We start from the raw sequence: 12,310 nt of genomic DNA on the forward strand, positions 1-12,310 counted from the left end.
CAATGCTCTCAGAGCTTGGCCTCAACTAGCAAAGGCCAAATTCATAAGGTTTCAGTCAGACAACATGACGACCGTTGCATATATCAATCATCAGGGGGGAACAAGGACTTCCCTGGCGATGAAAGAAGTGACCAAGATAATTCAATGGGCGGATGATCACTCCTGCCACTTGTCTGCGATCCACATCCCAGGAGTGGAAAATTGGGAAGCGGATTTTCTGAGTTGTCAGACATTCCATCCGGGGGAGTGGGATCTCCATCCGGAAATCTTTGCCCAAATAACTCAATTATGGGGCATTCCAGACATGGATCTGATGGCGTCTCGTCAGAACTTCAAGGTTCCTTGCTACGAGTCCAGATCCAGGGATCCCAAGGCGACCCTAGTAGATGCACTAGTAGCACCTTGGACCTTCAACCTAGCTTATGTATTCCCACCGTTTCCTCTCATCCCCAGGCTGATAGCCAGGATCAATCAGGAGAGGGCCTCGGTGATCTTGATAGCTCCTGCGTGGCCACGCAGGACTTGGTATGCAGACCTGGTGAATATGTCATCGGCTCCACCATGGAAGCTACCTTTGAGACAGGACCTTCTTGTTCAGGGTCCATTCGAACATCCGAATCTGGTTTCCCTCCAACTGACGGCTTGGAGATTGAACGCTTGATTTTATCAAAGCGTGGGTTTTCAGATTCTGTAATAGATACTCTGATTCAGGCTAGAAAGCCTGTAACTAGAAAAATTTACCATAAAATATGGAAAAAATATATCTGTTGGTGTGAATCTAACGGATTCCCATGGAACAAGATAAAAATTCCTAAGATTCTATCCTTTCTACAAGAAGGTTTGGAGAAAGGATTATCTGCAAGTTCTCTGAAGGGACAGATCTCTGCTTTATCTGTTTTACTTCACAAAAGACTGGCAGCTGTGCCAGATGTTCAAGCATTTGTTCAGGCTCTGGTTAGGATCAAGCCTGTTTACAGACCTTTGACTCCTCCCTAGAGTCTAAATCTAGTTCTTTCAGTTCTTCAAGGGGTTCCGTTTGAACCCTTACATTCCGTAGATATTAAGTTATTATCTTGGAAAGTTTTGTTTTTGGTTGCAATTTCTTCTGCTAGAAGAGTTTCAGAGTTATCTGCTCTGCAGTGTTCTCCGCCCTATCTGGTGTTCCATGCAGATAAGGTGGTTTTGCGTACTAAGCCTGGTTTTCTTCCGAAAGTTGTTTCCAACAAAAATATTAACCAGGAGATAGTTGTACCTTCTTTGTGTCCGAATCCAGTTTCAAAGAAGGAACGTTTGTTACACAATTTGGACGTAGTCCGTGCTCTAAAATTCTATTTAGAGGCTACTAAAGATTTCAGACAAACATCTTCCTTGTTTGTTGTTTATTCTGGTAAAAGGAGAGGTCAAAAAGCGACTTCTACCTCTCTTTCCTTTTGGATTAAAAGCATTATCCGATTGGCTTATGAGACTGCCGGACGGCAGCCTCCTGAAAGAATCACAGCTCACTCCACTAGGGCTGTGGCTTCCACATGGGCCTTCAAGAACGAGGCTTCTGTTGACCAGATATGTAAGGCAGCGACTTGGTCTTCACTGCACACTTTTGCCAAATTTTACAAATTTGATACTTTTGCTTCTTCGGAGGCTATTTTTGGGAGAAAGGTTTTGCAAGCCGTGGTGCCTTCCATTTAGGTGACCTGATTTGCTCCCTCCCTTCATCCGTGTCCTAAAGCTTTGGTATTGGTTCCCACAAGTAAGGATGAACCCGTGGACCGGACACACCAATGTTGGAGAAAACAGAATTTATGCTTACCTGATAAATTACTTTCTCCAACGGTGTGTCCGGTCCACGGCCCGCCCTGGTTTTTTAATCAGGTCTGATGAATTATTTTCTCTAACTACAGTCACCACGGTATCATATGGTTTCTCCTATATATATTTCCTCCTGTCCGTCGGTCGAATGACTGGGGTGGGCGGAGCCTAGGAGGGATCATGTGACCAGCTTTGCTGGGACTCTTTGCCATTTCCTGTTGGGGAAGAGAATATCCCACAAGTAAGGATGACGCCGTGGACCGGACACACCGTTCGAGAAAGTAATTTATCAGGTAAGCATAAATTCTGTTTTTCAAGTAGACTTTCCCTTTAATTTAGATATTGTAAAATCATTAGAATTTTACTTTTAAATTACAAAGCTTTTTAGACAATCCTTTAATTTGTTTGTCCCATGGTCCACATAAAATTCAGAGGGCTACGTCCGTTTCTTTAGCTTTTTGGCTAAATCTCATAATTACGTAGGTTTACTTGGAGGCAGGATAGTTTTTTAAAAACGCATTATTGCCCATTTTTCTTGATTATTTTCTTCTTATTGGATTTTTAAGAATAATCCTTATATTGAATACAATTTGCAAGGCAGCAACATACTTTCTCTAAATTCTACCACTTTGATGTGTTTGGGAGGAAAGTCCACAGTTTGCTGCCTCATCACTTTATCAAATACTTTATCATAACATATTTTCTCTTATAGTGTATTACAAATGGTAATGGATCTTTTTTGACAATTGTACTATCAATTTCACTATTCTCTGCAAGGGCAGATTTGTGATACCCCACATATATTATATCTCTGTTAGACCTATAACAATACTACTATTGCACAATTAGTACACTTATTATTTTTATTTTCAGCCCTTCTTTGGACTCTTTATATTATTAAATTAGGGCGCCCCCTCCCTTTTTTTACTTCAGGTAGCAGTGTCAATTTGGTGCGTGCCTTAAATTTTTTTGTCCTGCCCAATTACTTGTGGACAGCTTGGGTATTAGTTGCCAGGAGTAATGTCTTGTGGACTCTCACCACCTTATGAAAGAAAATAAAATATATGCTTACCTAATAAATTAATTTCTTTCATGGTGGTGAGAGTCCAATAGACCCGCCCATTTTAATTTTTTATGTAATTCATTTTTTTCTGGCAGTAGACCTAGTTTGCATCTCATTTTCACTACTTTGTCCTTTATAAAGTATAATAAAGTAGCTGGGTGGGGGACACATAATGGTTTGTAATATTAAATTTTTTGCTATCCAAAGCACAAATTAATTGCATAATTTAACATGAATTCATTTAATGATAATTTGAGCAATACACATTGAAATGTGTTAATATTAGCCATGTCGAGCTTACTTTTGGCTAAAATTTAAGCTGGTTGGTCAGTAAAATCAGCCGGGTGGTGCACCCATTAAAAAAGACCTGGGGAGAACACTGGCTCTTTTTCTGTGTAAATGTAGTGATAGTAAAAATGCTAAATAATCGCTGGTACTTTGGCAAGTTCTTTCAGAAATGTATTGCAGTGAAGGGGTTAAGTGGTATGTCCCTTTTAATAGTAAATCAATTAGCTATCGTATACTACCATTGTTTTGCAAATGTATCTTTTGTCTTCATGGAGTTCTGTGGAAACCCACTCCAGATTTTCCTGTTATATACCATATTCCTGAGGTTTTACTTATTCAATAGATAGGAATATAAAAAAAAAATGAAGCAAATAAATAATTTTTTTTAGCATTAGAATGTCCCTTTAAGTGATTTACTTAGAATCAGACAAGATACATAGCCCAGCACTGTCTGCAACTCCTCCTCCATCTTAACCTGATCATTTAAACTGACATTGTACAAATGTGTAAAGTAAGGCATTACTATAACATGCTTAAGTTTCATGTATGATGTTTTGGGTATTTTGCAGGAGAACTACTTGCCAGTCTAGTCCACAGCAGAGCAGGTATTGCAGAAGTTGTCACTACACTAGGAACTGTGGAGTGTCTTTGTAAACATTTGTATGCAGAAGAAGAGGAGGTATATAAAAATATGTATACATAGTGGTTGTCTTCTGTGGGCTAGATTATGAGAGGAGCGCTATTTATCGATCCTGCTTGTGCGTTAACTCCGCTAGAAGTATGTATTTTGCGAGCGTTGGATTGCGCACATATTACAAGTTGAAAGTAAAAAGTTTTCACTCACATGCTAACCCAACACGCACAAAAAGCCAAAGTTAGAATATCTCAACCGCATTGATATTGATAGACTTCAATGGAGTGCCAACCCAGTTGTGTTTTCTGACATGAAATATTAATATTTCACATTCCAATGTTCTTCACATAGCAGAATGTTCTATTTATTTATCAATACATTTTTATTATATATCTGATTTATTTTGGTAAAATATATATCTATAGCTATATATATTTATATATATATATATATATATATATTATTATATATAGGTATAAATATATACTTATATAGGAGAATCTATTTAGAAATACTTAAAACATATTCCCTTATGTGAATAAAATTGGGATGTGAAATATTTACAGTACAAACACAGGTAAACACTTTCGTAGATATAAATATTGTGTCATTACAATTACTTGTGGGATATTTAACTACTGGCCAGCAAGAGGAGGCAAAGAGCACCCCAGCAAAGCTCTTAAGTGTAACTTCCCTTACCCATAATCCCCAGTCATTCTCTTTGCCTCTGTCAATGGAGGATGTGCGAAGACATTGTCTGAAGATATTTTATCCATTTATGCAAGCACGGATTGAGATCTAGCTGTGTCCATGTCAATCTCTTTAGTAAGTAGTGGTGGATTTTAGCAGTTAGAAGGCGACAAGGTGGTCTTTGTTTTACTTCTAACACTTTGCTACCGCCTTGCAGAAAGCCAGGGTTGGTTACTCTGTTCTTTCTTTTACTACAGGTCCCTGACAAGGAGTGGAGTACCGGTCACACCTTAGTAGCTGTTATCTGCCCTGCAGCTGGATCCACACGTAAATGCATTTTCCTTCTAGGTACTGATGGTCAGCACTTTTGAGGTTACCCTCATGTGGATATCTTTTGGGACACAGTTTATCCTTATATGGTTAAGAGTACATTCAGGAACAACTTTATTGGTACAATCTACAGGCACTTTATAAATGAGACAGTTAGAGAGACTTAAGGGTTAATTAAGCGTGCTTGCATTTTCCCTTAATTACTTGGCAAGGGTTTTTTTTTTATTTATTTTTGCACAATGAAGGATGTCAGTTCTTGAAAAAAGAAATATGTGCAGGGTACTTTATTTGGGCCGTTTTCATTATCGCGTTCTTATTAGCTGTGGTGCAGCTCTTTATCTGCTGTATCGGAGCGGAGTGTTGTGAATTTAGAAGTGCCGGCTTTCATTGCTGATCGGAGAAGATCTCTGCTGGAGAGTCTCGCTCCTCTTCCTAGTGGGATACTGATTCCGGTCACGGTAGGAGCCTCAGATAAACGCTTAGGTCTCTTGTCTGAGGTTGGGTCTTAGAGTGTTAATAAAATTATTAGCCTCTGTGTTAAAAGTCTTCACATATTCCTTGAGCATATTGTTTAATTTCTCCAACATAGGTGTGTCCGGTCCACGGCGTCATCCTTACTTGTGGGATATTCTCTTCCCCAACAGGAAATGGCAAAGAGTCCCAGCAAAGCTGGTCACATGATCCCTCCTAGGCTCCGCCCACCCCAGTCATTCTCTTTGCCGTTGCACAGGCAACATCTCCACGGAGATGGTTAAGAGTTTTTTGGTGTTTAAATGTAGTTTTTATTCTTCAATCAAGTGTTTGTTATTTTAAAATAGTGCTGGTATGTACTATTTACTCTGACACAGAAAAAAGATGAAGATTTCTGTTTGTAAGAGGAAGATGATTTTAGCAGAAGTTACTAAAATCGATTGCTGTTTCCACACAGGACTGTTGAGATGAAGTAACTTCAGTTGGGGGAAACAGTTGGCAGACTTTTCTGCTTAAGGTATGACTGGCCATATTTCTAACAAGACTATGTAATGCTGGAAGGCTGTCATTTCTCCTTATGGGGACCGGTAAGCCATTTTCTTAGTTAAATAAAAGAATAAAGGGCTTCATAAGGGCTTAAAAAACTGGTAGACATTTTTCTGGGCTAAAACGATTGCTTTGCTAGGCATATTTTGCAGATTCTAACTATTAATGGTTATTATAATCTTGGGGATTGTTTAGAAAAACGGCAGGCACTGTGTTGGACACCTTTTTCAGATGGGGGCCTTTTCTAGTTATAGACAGAGCCTCATTTTCGCGCCACTAATGCGCAGTTGTTTTTGGAGAGCAAGGCATGCAGATGCATGTGTGAGGAGCTAAGAATCACTGAAAAAGCTTATAGAAGGCATCATATGGTATCGTATTCCCCTCTGGGCTTGGTTGGGTCTCAGCAAAGCATATAGCTGGGACTGTATAGGGGTTAAATGTAAAAACGGCTCCGGTTCCATTAATTTAAGGGTTAAAGCTCTGAAATTTGGTGTGCAATACTTTAAGACACTGTGGTGAAATTTTGGTGAATTTTGAACAATTCCTTCATACTTTTTCACATATTCAGTAATAAAGTGTTTTCAGTTTGAAATTTAAAGTGACAGTAACGGTTTTATTTTAAAACGTTTTTTGTGCTTTGTTGACAAGTTTAAGCCTGTTTAACATGTCTGTACCATCAGATAAGCTATGTTCTATATGTATGAAAGCCAAGGTGTCTCCCCATTTAAATTTATGTGATAATTGTGCCATAGTGTCCAAACAAAGTAAGGACAGTAATGCCACAGATAATGATATTGCCCAAGATGATTCCTCAAATGAGGGGAGTAAACATGATACTACATCATCCCCTTCTGTGTCTACACCAGTTTTGCCCACACAAGAGGCCCCTAGTACATCTAGTGCGCCAATTCTTATTACCATGCAACAATTAACGGCTGTAATGGATAACTCTATAGCAAACATTTTATCCAAAATGCCTACTTATCAGAGAAAGCGCGATTGCTCTGTTTTAAACACTGAAGAGCAAGAGGACGCTGATGATAACTGTTCTGACATACCCTCACACCAATCTGAAGGGGCCATGAGGGAGGTTTTGTCTGAGGGAGAAATTTCAGATTCAGGAAAAATTTCTCAACAAGCTGAACCTGATGTTGTGACATTTAAATTTAAATTAGAACATCTCCGCGCACTGCTTAAGGAGGTATTATCTACTCTGGATGATTGTGACAATTTGGTCATTCCAGAGAAATTATGTAAGATGGACAAGTTCCTAGAGGTTCCGGTGCCCCCCGACGCTTTTCCTATACCCAAGCGGGTGGCGGACATAGTAAATAAAGAGTGGGAAAGGCCCGGCATACCTTTTGTCCCCCCCCCTATATTTAAGAAATTATTTCCTATAGTCGACCCCAGAAAGGACTTATGGCAGACAGTCCCCAAGGTCGAGGGGGCGGTTTCTACTCTAAACAAACGCACTACTATTCCTATCGAAGATAGTTGTGCTTTCAAAGATCCTATGGATAAAAAATTAGAGGGTTTGCTTAAAAAGATTTTTGTTCAGCAAGGTTACCTTCTACAACCAATTTCATGCATTGTTCCTGTCACTACGGCAGCGTGTTTCTGGTTCGAGGAACTAGAAAAGTCACTCAATAAAGAATCTTCGTATGAGGAGGTTATGGACAGAGTTCAAGCACTTAAATTGGCTAACTCTTTTATTTTAGATGCCGCTTTGCAATTAGCTAGATTAGCGGCGAAAAATTCAGGGTTTGCTATCGTGGCGCGCAGATCGCTTTGGCTAAAGTCTTGGTCAGCGGATGTGTCTTCCAAGACAAAATTGCTTAACATCCCTTTCAAGGGTAAAACATTATTTGGACCTGATTTGAAAGAGATTATTTCAGACATCACTGGGAGAAAGGGCCACGCCCTCCCACAGGATAGGTCTTTTAAGGCTAAAAATAAGCCTAATTTTCGTCCCTTTCGCAGAAACGGACCAGCCTCTAATTCTACATCCTCTAAGCAAGAGGGTAATACTTCACAACCCAAACCAGCCTGGAGACCAATGCAAGGCTGGAACAAGGGTAAGCAGGCCAAGAAGCCTACCACTGCTACCAAAACAGCATGAAGGGATGGCCCCCGATCCGGGACCGGATCTGGTGGGGGGCAGACTTTCTCTCTTTGCTCAGGCTTGGGCAAGAGATGTTCAGGATCCTTGGGCGCTAGAAATAGTTTCTCAAGGTTATCTCCTGGAATTCAAGGAACTACCCCCAAGGGGAAGGTTCCACAGGTCTCAATTATCTTCAAACCAAATAAAAAGACAGGCATTCTTACATTGTGTAGAAGACCTGTTAAAGATGGGAGTGATTCATCCTGTTCCAATAAGAGAACAAGGGATGGGTTTTTATTCCAACCTGTTCATAGTTCCCAAAAAAGAGGGAACATTCAGACCAATTTTGGATCTCAAGATCCTAAACAAATTTCTCAAGGTTCCATCGTTCAAAATGGAAACTATTCGAACGATCCTACCTACTATCCAGGAAAATCAATTTATGACTACCGTGGATTTAAAGGATGCGTACCTACATATTCCTATCCACAAGGAACATCATCAGTTCCTAAGGTTCGCTTTTCTGGACAAGCATTACCAGTTTGTGGCACTTCCATTCGGATTAGCCACTGCTCCAAGGATTTTCACAAAGGTACTAGGGTCCCTTTTAGCGGTTCTAAGACCAAGGGGCATTGCAGTAGTACCTTACTTGGACGACATCCTGATTCAAGCGTCGTCTCTGTCAAAAGCAAAGGCTCATACGGACATCGTCCTAGCCTTTCTCAGATCTCACGGATGGAAGGTGAACAAAGAAAAAAGTTCTCTGTCCCCGTCAACAAGAGTTCCCTTCTTGGGAACAATAATAGATTCCTTAGAAATGAGGATTTTTCTGACAGAGGTCAGAAAATCAAAACTTCTAAGCTCTTGTCAAGTACTTCATTCTGTTCTTCGTCCTTCCATAGCGCAGTGCATGGAAGTAATAGGATTGATGGTTGCAGCAATGGACATAGTTCCTTTTGCACGAATTCATCTAAGACCATTACAACTGTGCATGCTCAGACAGTGGAATGGGGATTATACAGACTTGTCTCCGACGATTCAAGTAGATCAAAAGACCAGAGATTCACTCCGTTGGTGGCTGACCCTGGACAATCTGTCACAGGGAATGAGCTTCCGCAGACCAGAGTGGGTCATTGTCACGACCGACGCCAGTCTGGTGGGCTGGGGCGCGGTCTGGGAACCCCTGAAAGCTCAGGGTCTATGGTCTCGGGAAGAATCTCTTCTCCCGATAAACATTCTGGAACTGAGAGCGATATTCAATGCTCTCAAAGCTTGGCCTCAACTAGCAAAGGCCAAATTCATAAGGTTTCAATCAGACAACATGACGACTGTTGCATATATCAATCATCAGGGGGGAACAAGGAGTTCCCTGGCGATGGAAGAAGTGACCAAAATAATTCAATGGGCGGAGGATCACTCCTGCCACTTGTCTGCAATCCACATCCCAGGAGTGGAAAATTGGGAAGCGGATTTTCTGAGTCGTCAGACTTTCCATCCGGGGGAGTGGGAACTCCATCCGGAAATCTTTGCCCAAATAACTCAATTATGGGGCATTCCAGACATGGATCTGATGGCGTCTCGTCAGAACTTCAAGGTTCCTTGCTACGGGTCCAGATCCAGGGATCCCAAGGCGACTCTAGTAGATGCACTAGTAGCACCTTGGACCTTCAACCTAGCTTATGTATTCCCACCGTTTCCTCTCATTCCCAGGCTGGTAGCCAGGATCAATCAGGAGAGGGCTTCGGTGATCTTGATAGCTCCTGCGTGGCCACGCAGGACTTGGTATGCAGACCTGGTGAATATGTCATCGGCTCCACCATGGAAGCTACCTTTGAGACAGGACCTTCTTGTTCAAGGTCCATTCGAACATCCGAATCTGGTTTCCCTCCAACTGACGGCTTGGAGATTGAACGCTTGATTTTATCAAAGCGTGGGTTTTCAGATTCTGTAATAGATACTCTGATTCAGGCTAGAAAGCCTGTAACTAGAAAAATTTACCATAAAATATGGAAAAAATATATCTGTTGGTGTGAATCTAAAGGATTCCCATGGAACAAGATAAAAATTCCTAAGATTCTATCCTTTCTACAAGAAGGTTTGGAGAAAGGATTATCTGCAAGTTCTCTGAAGGGACAGATCTCTGCTTTATCTGTTTTACTTCACAAAAGGCTGGCAGCTGTGCCAGATGTTCAAGCATTTGTTAAGGCTCTGGTTAGAATCAAGCCTGTTTACAGACCTTTGATTCCTCCCTGGAGTCTAAATCTAGTTCTTTCAGTTCTTCAAGGGGTTCCGTTTGAACCCTTACATTCCGTAGATATTAAGTTATTATCTTGGAAAGTTTTGTTTTTGGTTGCAATTTCTTCTGCTAGAAGAGTTTCAGAGTTATCTGCTCTGCAGTGTTCTCCGCCCTATCTGGTGTTCCATGCAGATAAGGTGGTTTTGCGTACTAAGCCTGGTTTTCTTCCGAAAGTTGTTTCCAACAAAAATATTAACCAGGAGATAGTTGTACCTTCTTTGTGTCCGAATCCAGTTTCAAAGAAGGAACGTTTGTTACACAATTTGGACGTAGTCCGTGCTCTAAAATTCTATTTAGAGGCTACTAAAGATTTCAGACAAACATCTTCCTTATTTGTTGTTTATTCTGGTAAAAGGAGAGGTCAAAAAGCGACTTTTACCTCTCTTTCCTTTTGGCTTTAAAGCATTATCCGATTGGCTTATGAGACTGCGGGACGGCAGCCTCCTGAAAGAATCACAGCTCACTCCACTAGGGCTGTGGCTTCCACATGGGCCTTCAAGAACGAGGCTTCTGTTGACCAGATATGTAAGGCAGCGACTTGGTCTTCACTGCACACTTTTGCCAAATTTTACAAATTTGATACTTTTGCTTCTTCGGAGGCTATTTTTGGGAGAAAGGTTTTGCAAGCCGTGGTGCCTTCCATTTAGGTGACCTGATTTGCTCCCTCCCTTCATCCGTGTCCTAAAGCTTTGGTATTGGTTCCCACAAGTAAGGATGAACCCGTGGACCGGACACACCAATGTTGGAGAAAACAGAATTTATGCTTACCTGATAAATTACTTTCTCCAACGGTGTGTCCGGTCCACGGCCCGCCCTGGTTTTTTAATCAGGTCTGATGAATTATTTTCTCTAACTACAGTCACCACGGTATCATATGGTTTCTCCTATATATATTTCCTCCTGTCCGTCGGTCGAATGACTGGGGTGGACGGAGCCTAGGAAGGATCATGTGACCAGCTATGCTGGGACTCTTTGCCATTTCTTGTTGGGGAAGAGAATATCCCACAAGTAAGGATGACGCCGTGGACCGGACACACCGTTGGAGAAAGTAATTTATCAGGTAAGCATAAATTCTGTTTTTTGTAATCAAATAGATATATATGTCTGTATATGTATACATATGTATTTATGTGTTTATATGTGTACATATAAATACATATATATATATATATATATATATGTATACACACATATATATATATATATATATATATATATATATTAAAATACAAACATACATATACATATTTAGACATGTATATTGTATGTATGTGTCTATGTTAAAGCCCTTTGCAGCTTTTTTTTCTTCCTAACACCTGAGACCTTATATCTTTGAGCCCTTATAACTTTTTATTTCAATTTACAAAAAAAAAATAATTTTCATTAGATTGTGTTATTATGAGTGTAACTGTACTTTTAAATGTGTTTTGTGCTACTTTTTATTCGAGCGTAAAAGTTAACCAGAGCTCTGAAGTTGTGATAACCTGACACACGTTTACTTTCAACTTGTAATGCGCATGCTACTTCCAATGCGCACAAACACTCGCAATAAACCCCTTATCGCTTGCGTCCAACAGTTAGCACGCCACTCATAATCTAGCCCTGTGTAGGTATGTAAAGAAAATAAAAACAACACATACAGTATATTTATTGTATTTTATGCTTTTTTTCCCTTCACTTAAGTGTAATAATAAGTTGTAATGCTGTAGAAAATGAACTTGAAAAGACTCAAGTTTAAATCAATGTTTATGAATGTTAAACTGGTATGAAGTCCTACATTTTATATAGCTTCATTACATATTGTGTACAGTTGTCATATAGTTTTTGGTTGATTGCTAATTATAAAGGTTTGCAAAGCTTTCAAGCTGTAGTGTGGTCAGAAGAAAAAATATTTTGAGACAATTCACAGAACACATTTTTATTTGTGGTATTGCTTTTTTAATAGCATTTGTTAGGAATAGTATTGGTTAAGGAAGGATTTCTAGCTGATTGCCATAGGTGCAAATTATTTCACAGACAGGAGAAATAGTACATTTCTTTCTAATGACACGGTGAGTCCACGGTTCATCATCAATTACTGTTGGG

General features: G+C 40.2%; 1 protein-coding gene across 1 annotated transcript in view; it reads left to right on the forward strand.

Annotated features, from left to right (window-relative positions):
- ANKAR (ankyrin and armadillo repeat containing) overlaps window positions 1-12,310 on the forward strand; it is a 510,409-nt gene that overhangs the window by 408,871 nt on the left and 89,228 nt on the right. The window contains exon 19 of the mRNA XM_053698605.1: window positions 3,727-3,836. Coding sequence (XP_053554580.1) covers window positions 3,727-3,836 — 110 coding nt within the window. The remainder of the gene's footprint in view (window positions 1-3,726; window positions 3,837-12,310) is intronic.

Source organism: Bombina bombina, chromosome 1 (assembly GCF_027579735.1).
Source record: "Bombina bombina isolate aBomBom1 chromosome 1, aBomBom1.pri, whole genome shotgun sequence".
Lineage (NCBI taxonomy): Eukaryota > Metazoa > Chordata > Amphibia > Anura > Bombinatoridae > Bombina > Bombina bombina.